The 14,777-nt window shown below is 37.0% G+C and overlaps 1 protein-coding gene across 1 annotated transcript; it reads right to left on the reverse strand.

The window, feature by feature from the left end:
- Nucleotides 1-1,412: 1,412 nt before the first annotated feature.
- On the reverse strand, nucleotides 1,413-12,601 carry LOC144451491 (protein SCO1 homolog, mitochondrial-like). Its single transcript, XM_078142354.1, has 7 exons — nucleotides 12,306-12,601; nucleotides 10,808-10,975; nucleotides 9,460-9,550; nucleotides 6,515-6,712; nucleotides 3,583-3,675; nucleotides 3,189-3,304; nucleotides 1,413-2,245 (listed from the first exon to the last, which is right to left on the reverse strand). Exons 1-7 carry the CDS (start codon nucleotides 12,450-12,452, stop codon nucleotides 2,114-2,116), a joined length of 945 nt encoding a protein of 314 aa, XP_077998480.1. The 5' UTR covers nucleotides 12,453-12,601; the 3' UTR covers nucleotides 1,413-2,113.
- Nucleotides 12,602-14,777: the final 2,176 nt, after the last annotated feature.

Genomic DNA, 14,777 nt, shown 5'->3' on the forward strand with positions numbered 1-14,777 from the left:
TGGTAATGATACTGTATAGGAACTAGAGTGTGAGTGGAGGTGTAAATGGTAATGATACTGTATAGGAACTATACTTTTACACTTAGCTGCATTATATTCTTGCTCTCCAGTTTCATTACATTACACACATAGAGAGCTTCTCACCACTGTCTATGCTTTACACACCATCTCACCTTTGACCTGTATTATATTCCATATGTCACCAACACAAGAGGGTGTACTGTACTGGTAAAACATTGTGTATTCATTCCAGCCATTGGTGCGGAAAGAAGAGATGACAGTTTTGTTCATCTGAATAGTGTGGTCTTTTTAAGTCTAGTAATGCTGATGTTTTCAATGAAAATTCTTTAGCAAGGTGGAGACAATTAAGATATTAAATTGGTGGACAATTCCAGACAAAAACCTGTGTAAAAAGTTGTAATCTGTATGTATGTGTGTGCAGGCCCAGATGTGCATGATGGCTTGAAAGTTTTTGAAAAATTATTTTACTCCTTGAAACTCATGGCAACAGAAAATTATTAGGTGATCAGACAGCCAAAATATGCCGACAATGGCAAATGTCAGACAAGTACCCTGGTGTTTGAAGAAAGGTTGTATGTATTTTGATTACATCATTTGTAGAAATGACAATAGTTGACCTATTTGACTATAGTGACTTTTTGAAAAAAGTTCTATGAACTGCAAAAGTTTGAGACCTATTTCGAAGGTGCATATTATCTTCATTTTTCATCAACTGTCAATTCATTCAAGGACATCAAAACACAATCTGTTTGCAGAACTTTCTCTAACTTTTTTTTACAACTGATCTGTTGTTCTTATACAGTGCCATAGAACATTCCGTTGTATTGGATTTTGGCACTATACAAATTCTTTTGATTGATTAAATCTGTGTCAAAACTTTCTTTGTACGATTGGCTAGTCTATGTGTACATTGTGTATATCCCCAATGTCTCTGTTGTTTGCCTGGACACTGTAAGGGTCTCATTACTCATTACTCGAATGACCCAAATTTTCAGCACCGACATCAAAATAAAAATATATTTTTACTTTTTTTGCAGAAAAGCGCTCTCTCTGGCAAGAATAAGAAAGTATCTGGACTGTTGATGTCATCTACAGTCATGGTGGTGACGATGACACTTGTTCATGAATAGAGCATTTTTTACATGACTGAAGTAGGAACGCATAGTAGAGTTACTTTATGCATTGAAAATCCAAAATAAATGTAAATACCACGTCTGTACTCTCCATTCATCTCAGCACTCCCTTTAAACAGTCTACAACTAAATCCATTGTTTATCTGGTTTTCAATCTACATCAATTTCCAGAAGAGATTTTTTACAAAAAAGGATTATTTTTAGATTTTTTTTATTGTCAAGGAACAATCATTAAAATTACAATCTTTATGAATAGTAATCACAGTTTTTCTACACATGTACTTTCTGTCAGTCCAATGTTCTTTTTCCTATTTCAATTTCCCCCTTGCTTGGTGAAGCAGTAAGGGTTAACTTAATTACTTTAATAGGCCATTCCAGACTGCACACAGGAAATTGAGAATACAGCGCCCTCACTCAAATTGGACGGGTATCATAACCTCATAGATTTGCCCTGTAGAAGTGTAAATCAGGGATGTTTTTTTGTATTGTTCAGACATCAAGAAAGCAGCAGTGCTCTCTTAACTGCGTAACCTATACCATGTATACCCCCAAGGTACACACAGACAGGAAATAGAGCGCCACCATGACAAATTTTGGAAAGGCCTATTCCAATGAGAGTGACAAGGGCTTTATCTAACTTCACTTACCCCTGATAAAGTGGTACGGCTTAAAGTTCAAAGTGTCAACCTTGCATTAAGCATGGCATAAAAAATTGGTACATATGTAGAGATAGTCGAGTAAATCACTTATAATTTTTCATTACAAAAACTCATTAATTTCATATGTTTGATTTGATTTCTTATTGTTTTTAGCAATCATTACTGTGGTGTATCTTCAAGTTATTACATCTCATAGTGATCAACCCCTGACCCCACTATCCCATGATGCATTGTAAGTGTGAGAGATCAACTACTGAATGAAGCAACCATTTTGGGACTTGCTACAGATTCGTTAATTTTTTACATCTGTCGGTATTTTCTCATGTGTCCTGCTATACTGGCAGCAATTTCAGATTTGTTCTTGTTTTGTCCGTAATAATCTATAAATTGTCCATCAGGATTCACAAGGTACATTATAATGGTGTGGTCAACCTGTGGAAAAGGAACAAAATACCATGAAATGTTGTCGGTGGAAGTTTCCTAACAGCAGTGCTGAATCACCACTTTTGTGGAATGTTACTTCAGGAAATACAGCATTGGTTCTGGAGAGTCATTTCATGATTTTTACATCCCTTTCATTATGTTTAATTTCTACGAAAAACTTGAGAGTTGAAAACTTGTCCCTCATTCATTGTTCAGTGTAGCTGCTGGCCCTAGACATGCATTCCTTAATGACAGTCAGCAGATATGCATACGTAATGGAAGAACATGAATATTTAAGATTGTTTTATTTGAAGGTAATAAGCACTCAGGGATATTCATGTTCACCTATTGCATATGTATGTACATTATGACCTCTATAATCTGTCATCTTTATGCCAGGTTTGACAAAAATCTGTATGTCATAGATGGTTGGATATGGTTAGACAGGGACAGATAATATATAAATACAGATATAAACACACACATATATACAGACAGACAGACAGACAGACAGACAGACAGACAGACAGACAGACAGACAGATAAATGAATGAAACTCATTCCTATTGCCCAATTAGGATTTAGTTCTTTGGGGCTAAAGTTTCCCAAAGGTTTGCTTGATTATGGTTATTGAGAAACTACGATAAACAAGGTACTTACAATGAAACACACACACACACACACACACACACACACACACACACACACACACACACACACACAAAGACACACAGACAGACGGACAGACAGAGACAGACAGACAGACACAAACATAGACAGACACACAGAAGAATGGAAGTCATTTCTACTTACAATGTAATGCAGACAGACAGACAGACAGACAGACAGACAGACAGACAGGCAGACAGACAGACAGACAAAAGGGGGATAAAATTTCCCAAATTTTGTTTGATTTATAGTTCTTGTGAAGTATAATAAACTTGGTACTTACTATGTAATCATTATCTTCATCTTTAGGTCCTACACTATAATACACTCTATATGCCCTTGCTGCTTGGTCCACTTGTTCTTTACTACCCGTCAATCCTACTAATGTAGGATGAAACTCTGACAAAAAAAGAAAATAAGAACTTCAAATCAAGAATGAATGTTGATGGATTCTGGGTTCATAATTACTAATTTTAGTACACCCTAAGCTGGCACCACAACAAACAATTGACCCCTCATGTCACTTGTATTTCCTTAGCTGGCACCACAACAAACAAATGACCCCTCATGTCACTTGTATTTCCTTAGCTGGTGCCAGGATAAACAAATGTATGTCAATTTGAATTTTTCTTGGTTGAACAATGCAAAATCTAAAGGAACACTATTTAAATACCTACCTTTGACATAATCGGCCATAAGACTAGGTGTATCTCTTTCTGGATCAATTGTGATAAATACTGGCGTTACATCTGGAATTACCTTGATTTTGTCTGAAATTAATCAAAATTTGATCATTATGAGAATCTTGATGTCTTTCCTTTACCCACATGTACCGGTATATGTTTCCATCCTGTAATCTCTCGCATGTAAAGGCAATCTGATTAAAATCTGACATGGGAGCACAGCTCAACTGCTTTACAGCTCTTTTCCAAGAAGTGATCCAAAGCTATCAAATGAACTAATCAAGATCATTGAGCATGATCACAAGGTGTCATGTTGAGATAGACCACCATAAGATAACACACAAACATCACTTACACTGTGTGGGCTTTGTATTTAGTTAACGATATAAACAGTACCAGCATGGACACTACTACACAAGGTATAATCTGTTGAAGTTCAAAATCCATGGTCAGCAGCCAGTGAAAGTTTATCGAATCTTAAAAGTTAACACATACTCTATTACATGTGTACCTAAAAATGCAGTCAATATACTGTATGAAACAGTTATCCTGCATATTTTTTTTTCAATTTTAGGGCTTCCTATAAGGACTCTGTATGTGAGTATGTGTTTAAGTTTTAACAGCTTATACCTTATGTAGTAGAGTGCATGCTGTTATTGCTTCTATTATTAACTAAATCAAGAGCCCACACAGTGTAAGTGATGTTTGTGTTATCTTTATTGTGTCTACAGAGCAGACACTGTGTAAGGGATGTTTGTGTGTTATCTTTATTGTGTCTACAAAGCAGACACTGTGTAAGGGATGTTTGTGTGTTATCTTTATTGTGTCTACAGAGCAGACACTGTGTAAGGGATGTTTGTGTGTTATCTTTATTGTGTCTACAGAGCTGACACTGTGTAAGGAATGTTTGTGTGTTATCTTTATGGTGTCTATCTCAACATGAAATGATTATGATAGTTCATCTAGTAGCATTGGCAAGCTTCTCTGAAAAGAACTGTATTACAATGTACCTCTATTTCCTTCATATCTTGTCATTTGTATTTGATTTTGTTGTTCCAGGAGTGATCACCTCCTTCCAATGGCGATCACTCCTAAAACAACAAGGTCAAAAATAAAATAAAAAATATGCAAAGTAACTAGAGGTAAGTAAAGCATTTATAAGCCTATTTGTACATTAGATTTGCATCCGATTAGTGTCAAGGTTCAATTATGTTATTTACTGATTCATATTATTCAGCCTATTTGCACACACTTTGGTGTACTCACAGAAAAATCCACAAACACAAAATACAGCTAAAACATCGAGGGAACGCCGAAATGACTGTGTGCATATCATACACATTTTAAGTTCTCTAAGAACAATTTCGATAACTAAGGAACAGGCTTCCCACAGACCACTCAACACAAATATAAATAGCATCATCCGACCCCTACTGATACACAGACACAGACACACATCTTTGCCGGGAACAAACAAGCTATTGAAAGTCATCACATTACAGGCTTAGATTGTGACACATACAAGTGGATTGATTCAAAGTTACAAGTGTATGTGTGTACACATACAGTGCCTGCTTGTCGGCAGGAGTTTGGTGTTGTTAGTCCCCCACCGGACGAAGTCCGGGACGAGGACTTATGGATTGGGTTCCGTCTGTCCGTTCGTCCGTGTGTCCGTGTGTCCGTCCGTCCGTCCGCAGCCGTTTCTTGGAGATGCCTGGACCAATTTTTTTCACACTTGGTACAGGGGCAACATGCAATGGCATACATATGCACATCAATTTGTTTCATGATACGATCCAATATGGCCGCCTAGCAGCCATTTTGTTTGCAAATTTTCCCTGTCTAAAGCCATCACTCAGACATGCTTGAACAGATCTCATTCAAAGTTGGCATTAGGACAGTGTTTTATGACATACATGTGCATATCCATTTTCATCATGATATGATCCAATATGGCTGCCTGGCAGCCATTTTGTTTGCGAATTTTCCATGTCCTAAGCCATAACTCAATCATGCTTGAACAGATCTCATTCAAAGTTGGTATTGGGACAGTGTTCTATGACATACATGTACATATCCATTTTCATCATGATACGATCCAATATAGCTGCCTGGCAGCCAATTTGTTTGCGATTTTTCTATGTCCAAAGCCATAATTCAGACATGCTTGAACAGATCTCATTCAAAGTTGGTATTGGGACAGTGTTCTATGACATACATGTGCATATTCATTGTTGTTATGATACGATCCAATATACTAGTAGCTGCCTGGCAGCCATTTTGTTTGCGATTTTTCTATGTCCAGAGCCATAACTCAGACATGCTTGAACAGATCTCATTCAAAGTTGGTATTAGGACAGTGTTCTATGACATGCATATCCATTTTCGTTGTGATATGATCCCCCATACCCGACCCATCCTTTATTGTTGTAGGCATGTTCCATGTCCAACAAGCAGACACAACATATCTAAGTCTGTTTGATGTAGGTTCACAGGTGTTGTTGCGTGATCAGAGTAGTGATAATTCCTTAAATAACAATCATAGCGGGGACTATGTCATTCTCAATGACTTGTTTATATTTGTAGTGAGTGGTCTGTGGGAAGCCTGTTTCTTATCTATCTAAATTGTTCTTAGGAAACATAAAATGTCTATGATATGCAGTATTTTTGCTAAGGTTTGGGAACCCCGGTAACAGAAAGGGGGAAAGAGGTAAAACTGGTAGTGCTTCCCATGCAATGTATCATAGTTTAGGTGGGGAACCCCAGTAAAATGATGTGGGAACCCCGGTAGATTTTACCTACTTACTTAAATAAAACACTGATATGCAGTCGTTTGGTGATCCCTCGATGTTTTAGCTGTAAATACCCCAAGTATACCACACTACATGTAGCACTCATAGGCCAGGGCTCTCTTTATAATACTTACTGATTTCGTCTACAGCTTCACATAATTTCTCCAATTCATCAGGACAGATATCCGGGCAATGTGTAAAACCAAAATAAACAATGATCCATTTTCCAAGAAAATCTTTGCTAGAACAGGGTTTTCCATGATGATCTATCATCTCAAAATCTCCTCCGATTGCTGCCTTGCCCAGTGAACGTGACCTTTCTTTCTCAGCAGCTGTGACCACAAGAAAAAGAACAAAATACACACATCAGAAATGACCTTGTGATTATAAGTGTCAAAAACAAAACTGTTACGGAAACTGAGCAAATTCAGATAACTTATACAGGGTTCGAAAAGAACCTTTTTCTTTGGTAGTCAGTGGGCTGCCACTTTCTGATATTAGTGGCTACGGATGATGAAAATAGTCTACCTAACTTACCTATAATCTAGAATTGAAAACTGAGGAGTAGACCATACATGTAATTACAAATATTTGTTTTATTGAAATATTTTTATATCCCTACATCTTCCATTTTCTTAATTGTTTTACAGTCTATCTGGCTATCCTCTTCAGGCTAAAGCCCATGACAAGAATATGGAGTCATGATGGGCGAATGGTTAGAGTGGCTAGCTTGGAATCTGTACGTTACAGGTTCGAGCCTCATCGATGCCATTTGTTTCTGAGTGGCTAAAGTCCTTGGGCAAGATTTGAACCATGACTGTGCCTTAGTCAACCCAGCTATATAATTGGGGACCTGGTAGGATAGAGGTTACTATGTGAATGCTTTAATCCTATGCTCTTATAAAGGCTGCAATGGACTGTATGGTTCCCAGGGAGTATAGGAAGTATAAAGGGCCGTTGTGTCACTATAGATCCGAACCAGGGGTACTAATAGTAAAAACGCTTTGAGCACCCAGACTGGGTGGGAAAGCGCTATATGAAAACCAACATTATTATTATCATTACATTATTCAGAATTGAAGTCTGTTGACATGGGATTATCATATAGTACATAATTGCATGTGAAGTTTGTCAAAACAAAAACCCTTCCCCACCCCACCCACTCCCTAACCTTGCCATCTAATTCAAAAAGTCAACCTATTGAAAGAGTGGAAATTTTGTCTGAACATAGAGAAACAAGCTTCATTACCTGTACTCATTTCTGAAAGTCAATTACAAAGAAGAGTATTTAGCACACTTTAGTTCTACAAAGTATGCATAAACCATGGAAATACAATTCTCGCTACCTACAATACAATTCTACACATCACTGTGGAGTCAAATGGAACGAAGTCGCGCGACAACACGTTCTAATGTCGACAACTACACTTCCGGTCGGCTATGCTAATACACAGGAATGTTTCTTTCCGATTTTCAGTTGTAGACATATCTTGTAATTTTGCCCTGGAAAGATACTGTACATATTAAAATTTCCCACCTCCATAATTATATGAGCTTAAAACTTGCGTTTATCTTATTTGTTACAATTAAACTGTTTGGAAGAAACATTCACGTGTATTGACATAGGCGACCAGAAGTGTAGGTGTCGACAAATGCAAGTGCAGTCGCGAGACTGCGTTCCATTTGACTCCTTAGCGATGCATAGAATTGTATTGCAGATAGCGAGAATTGAAACCATGTAACCTGAAACAGAGCATCATCTGGCTCATATCTTACTAACACTGTTACATTTTATCGTTTGGCTCAACACATTTTTTACTAACATTTTATCGTCTGGTTCAATACAATTTTAGTAAAATAGCTACAATTTCTTTCTGTTTATATATCAATATCTTCACAGATTGATAATACATGTACATCGTAAATAATTTGTACTGGTTAGAGTATTGTTAGTCTTGCTGCTAGACGTTCGGGCTTTCTTTCGATGCTATAACTATAAGGCTTAAGCGAACGAAGTTCGCATGTGAGGGCTTGCCCGAACAGTCTAGCGAATGTCATTTTCAGACCGGACATTCCATTGAGATTACGATAAGCGGTGGGTTGGGCCATATATGCATATATATACTTTAATATATTCAATCTCTGCATGCAGGTGTTGACAAACACATTTATGTCATTACTATGTCTTATCAGTTTATGGTAATTGTGTTTGATGAGTGTGTAGACGTTGTCATTCACACATTTTAGTTAACACATTGGTGGTTATTTTATACAAGCCCCTCCTTAAGATGAATATGCATGAAAATTTAGCTATTGTCCTCTGTTTGTGCTTGTCGCTAATACGGTTCTCTGATTGGCAGTTATTTATATCCTGATGACATTCGCTAGACCTCGGATGTTCCATCCTCGATAGCGTTGTTCGGCTGTGTGTCATATTTTATCGGAAGAACATCCGAGGGCTAGCTGATAGACTAGGGTATTGTACACTTTTGTTTGCAATGTCTGAACATTCAATAAAATATATACTTATAATATTTACACCATAAACATTTTTTGACAACAAAAAGAAGAAAATGTAGCAATGTTAGTAAGATTTTTGTTGAATCAGATGATAAAATGTAGCAATGTTGGTAAGATTTTGTTGAGCCATATGATAAAATGTAGCAATGTTAGTGCGATTTTCGTTGAACGAGACAATAAAATGTAGCAATGTTGGTAAGATTTTTGCTGAGCCAGATGATAAAATGTAGCAATGTTGGTAAGATTTTTGTTGAGCAGACGATAAAATGTAGCAATGTCTGTAAGATTTTTGAGCAACACAATACAATGTAGCAATGTTAGTGAGAATTTTGTTGAGCCAGATGATAACATGTAGCAATGTTGGTAAGATGTTTGTTTAGCCAGACAATAAAATGTAGCAATGTTAGTAAGATTTTGTATTAAGCCAGACAATGCTCTTCTGCTTCATATATGTATTAACTAGTTTAAATTGTAACATGAAGCAATAACCAGACAACTGAATCTGATGTTTATGGATTCTTTACACGTTGGACTACTATGTACATTTACATAAACTTACCTAACTCTTTTTCTTTCTTGACATACTTCATACCAACCAAGAGAAATCCTCCAAATGCAAGAGTTACAAGTAATGACTTCCATGTAACTGGCTGTAAGGAGGGCATATACAATGCGTGTGTGTTATGAATGGTAAGGAAGTCAAATCTATATTCATGTATATGTACTTGTACAATATATCTGTTATGGATGGTAAGTATTTAAGGGACGATCAGACAACGTCACACAAGCTCAATAAGTGAACTTTATTGATTTAGAGGGGAGGGGATCTGGCATCAATGCAATTGCTGAACTTCACTTTCGTACTTCTAAACAAATTTCAACGTAAAATTTTGACTCCTTTAATGAAAAAAACGTTTGTATTTACTACCGAGATGTTGATACGTAAGTTGATAAAAAAAATTACTTCTAATGTGAGATACATGTATGGTGCTGGGTTTCTCAGACTTTCTGGTAGTATTTTAATGTGTTTATAATCATGTTTTTACATTACATCGATTGTAGTGGTGTGACCACTACAGTTTTCATCATACATGTAGTTTACATCACATATAAATGCTTGATGTCGCACAAGTTTGTGAGTGTTTCTTTAGGCGGAGGGAGGAGGGGTTTTTGGCCTAAACGAACGATGTTTGTTTGTTGAGCTTGTGAGACATTGTATGATCCTGCCTAAAGTCAAATCTACATATGGTTCTGGTCTTGCAGAAGTTATTACTGCCACAAGAGTTCTCCCCAGGCCTTCACAAGTGCTGGATCCAATGGATTGTATCATTTTGAAAACAAGGGATATTAATCAACACAATAATGTTTTCTTAAAGGCAAGATAGGGTATAAAAGGCCCTCTAAGTTCGTGGGGGTTACATGCAGTAATTCCTCTATGAAAATCCATGACAGCAATGAACAGCTGGTGATTTTGGTAATAAATTTGGTATATGTGGATGTGTGAACGTCTTGGGAATGTGTGTGTTGTTACAGAAAGTTGATGTACATATACATGGTATATACAATTTTGGACAAAACATGATCAGACTGCGGCTTGGTTGTTACTAATACTGAAAAGCTGTTATTAGTTATAACTCTTGAATTCACGATTGGAATGTCGATGTGTTAACAACAACCACACCAGTGGCCGGCTCTGTCTTTAAGTTACATGTATAATCTATTTTGCCAGTAAAGCACAGGGAAAATAGTACCCTCATGATCTTTTGCATATAGTAATGGAATTCATCATCAACAAGACACCATATTTAGAACTATACAATTCATTGACAATGGGAAAAATTACCAAACAAGTACAGAGAAATTTTGAGGAGCAACAAACCAAGTCGATAGTGTGTACATATACTTACCCCACCACCTTTCTCTTTATCATCTCTTGCACTACTGCCTTCTGTACTATAGTGTCGACTTGTCACAATTGCACTACTGCCTTCTGTACTATAGTGTTGACTTGTCACATTTGATAATGTGGGTATTCTTTGAGATGTATTCACAGGGAATCCATGTAAACTTAAAATCTATAACACAAAAAAATTAATCAATTAATTAATTGATGGTGAGATGTGAAACACATTTTCACTACTAACCTAAAAATGGTCTAAAACAGCACCCATGGTGTTGTAACACAATTGTACATTTTTTTGTTTATGTTAATCTTTTGCTATGGGCGTGGTCTTGTTGCTAGGGATATTTGCATACATTTTTAATTTTTATTCACTTACCTACCCATCCCAGTTATCTTTGTAATAGGCATCATTATTTCATTGTTGCTAAGGTCATGGTTATCATTGCTAGGGAGTTTTTTCAATGTTTTGAACAATACATGTAAGTGCAGAATAATACATTTGTACCTCCAGAATCATCCACACCAAGTTTTAGCCCAAGATTTTGACCAAAATTAACATAATTTGCATATCACTGATTGGATCATCATGTCGTGTTGTCTTTAAATTTAAGTTTTGTGACCAAAAACCACATTTTTTTCACCCAAACCACACACTGGTGGTATGATCATTTTGATTTCAACAATTTCTCAACTAGCAACCAAAGGTAATGTACCCACTAAATATCATGGCAATAAGTCCAGTGGTTTCTGACTTTAAGTTGTTTACACACACACACACACACACACACACACACACACACACACACACACACACACACACACACACACACAGACACTTTGCCATGCCTATTAGCACTACTGAACCTAAGCAGTTCAGTTGTGCTAAAATCATGTTCAGTATCGTAAAGCCTAAAGGTTACACCAGTGTTCTACCTAGAATGTACAATTCACATTGTACATGTACTATAGGAATAAAAAGTGTTTCCCAAAACTTCTAAACCATGTTAAAACTATGGATCATAAATTTACACACGATCGTTGTAAAATACTTTGAACCTTATTCCTGCTTGCAGATGCCGACAGAGTTGTGACTCGATGATGACAATAATAATAATAATAAAATTAATAATAACTTTATTACACAACTGTATCAGTGAATACAGTAAGGTAAACAACAACAACAACAATAATAACAAAACAATTTATTTTTAAATATATATAAGTTTTTCAAAAATTTTGCAAGCGGAAGATGATATTGCATAATATTTAAAAAAAGATAAATCTCTTTTGATACTACTATTAGTACTAATTGTTACATCACATTCTGGCAATGGTAACTATGGGGGAACAATGTCACAGAATCGAGTTCAAACTTACTCTGTCTGCAAGAATCAGAATCTCTCTTAGATCTTACAGATTTACATCTATAATTTCGGACTTATTTCACCGTAGGCATATATGACTATGATTTTTCGATGCGTGTGCCATTGGTGTCTACGTACCTTTGGGCCACTGGCCTGTGTGTACAGACAGTTCAGTCGAACTACGGTTGATTGTCGGACTACTTGACGGACACCGAGACATAACGTTACACTTCTCAGGCGTGCAAAATTTGATCCAATGCGCGCAGCTTTAGCAAGGCGTTCCATATTACTCTTCACCACTCAGTACGTTTCATGAAAATATACAAATTGTACCTAGAAATACTGACTCGCTACTAAAAATTGACTTTACTTCACATTGTCTCTCGTCACTCCAGGTCACGTTGTAATGCCTGCAACACTGCACGTCGCCATTTTCTTTTGACCACCCAGGTGTGTTGAAATTTTCAAAATTACGAAACATAGCTCCTCTAGCGTGCTGGTTAATTGCATCTACACAAATACGGCTAATATCGAAAGTAGTATGCCAGTACAAGCCCATCGTCGTAAGTTTTTACCCGGAGCCGGGGCGTAAACCACAGCCTATTTTACGACACCGTCCAAGACACACCTCAGTGGAAGAAATAACAGCTCCGGTTTGCGAGAATCAACTCTGGAAATATCTGCTCCGCTGATCATGACGTCAACAAAATTCGTATTTATAGAGTGGGATCATTGGTGACGAAAAGCATAGATGGTCCCCGGGGTGTATACCGTATTGCCGAAGTATTAGGTACACATGCACACTGATAGAACTTTACCCTGGAACTTTATGTCGTGCTATGTTCGCGGAACATGACCACAATTTATGCATTTCAAAGAAACTGAGGGCCTAAAAATTGAAATAGTCGTTTACATTAATAAAGTCATGTGATATGTACTAAACTCGTTTTCGCATAAAGATTTAATGGTAGTCAAGGAATGAGATTCGTGAATTCACTTTATAAACATATATTTTGTAAAATTTCTTCCACTCATATGCTACATCCTTCATCTTTCATTAAAAGAAAGGTCTCATTGTTCACGATGGTTTCATAGCCCCATTGCACGATGGTCCCTTATCCCCATTGCACGATGGTCCCATACCCCATTGGCATTGCACGATGGTCCCATAGCCGGCCCTATTTCACGATGGCCTCATAGGCCTATTTCACGATTGTCCCATGGACCTTTCACGATGGTCCTATACATAGCCCTATTGCACGATGGTCCCATCACAGGGAGTCCAGGAACAGTGTTACAAACAAACAAACAAACAAAACACAAACAAACATTCATGGGGTATGTACTAGATGTTTTTATACTCGGCATGTTTGTTTGTTTGTAACACGGTTCCTGGGCTCCCTGTGCTAATGTGCAGCCTTTATCGACCGTACCATGGCCAATTATGGTATTTTAGGCCTTCAGCTCTATGAAAGCCTTTGGCGTGTCAAAAAATACAAAAAAAAGTTCTACCCTTTCAACACCAATAATTATTAACACCATACAGTCATGTAACTCTATCTGCTGTTCCTTGTCTAGTCTGCTGCTTAAACACAATCTCTTTACCTGTGAACCAGCTCGCAGAAAAATATGTTCCCCTTGGCCCAATCTGATTAAAATCTGATGTTAGATAGGCTGGTTTTCCTGTATTTACCTTTATTCCATCGTTATTGCGTCTTTTACGTTAGTTTTTTTTTCCTGGGCGAACGAATAAAGGTAAATACAGGAAAACCAGCCTATCTAACATCAGATTTTAATCAGATTGCCCTTGGCCTTGCTGTTTTGAGTTGGCTTTCTTCTTCCTCCTATTGCCATAGAGGGCGTCCTCTATACAGCAAAGGACAAAATTTGGATACGTACTTCACCGAGTCTATATGGTGTGGCAAAATGTTCTCAGCCAAAAAATAATAATAAACACGCACATTGTCACTCAAAATTATAATAACATAAATAAGACAACAAAATTTGTTATTATCATCTTTTTAATAGCTTTAATAGAAATCTGTAAGGTGTAAAAATTAATTTGATTAGAAGTCGACAAATGCCTGCTTCAGAGTTTCTCCACTGTGACGTATTCAATCTATTTCTACAGAGTCTGAAAGATAAGGCAGAAAGTGAAAGCAACATTCAGTGAAAAATACCCCTTTAAGATGATAACCATATGACGTCATAAAAATGAATGCTGATTGATTGATTGATTGATGATTTCAGACTAAGATATGGTATGCCGTGTTATTCCGCCCTCAACGTCAGGTCTTTCCGAAACGTTGTACTTGATGACAGATTATGGGTCCATGATAAGTATACGGTATACGGTCACATTTATGTAATGTTAACAGTCCATCCAAATATAACGAATGACGATTTTCATCACTACGTTAGGCTAGAATGTCTCCAACCTTAACCATTGTTTTTGATAGAGTAATTGATAGCTGGAAACATTGTGAGGCGAACTGTACATCTTTGAGGATTTTTTACATCGTTTTCTACACCATACATATTTACATACTTATTCAATTATTCAGCTACGTGACATTTGCCAATATCATGTATGTCAATTTTTCAAATACA

This window comes from Glandiceps talaboti, chromosome 21 (assembly GCF_964340395.1).
Source record: "Glandiceps talaboti chromosome 21, keGlaTala1.1, whole genome shotgun sequence".
Taxonomy (NCBI): Eukaryota; Metazoa; Hemichordata; class Enteropneusta; family Spengelidae; genus Glandiceps; species Glandiceps talaboti.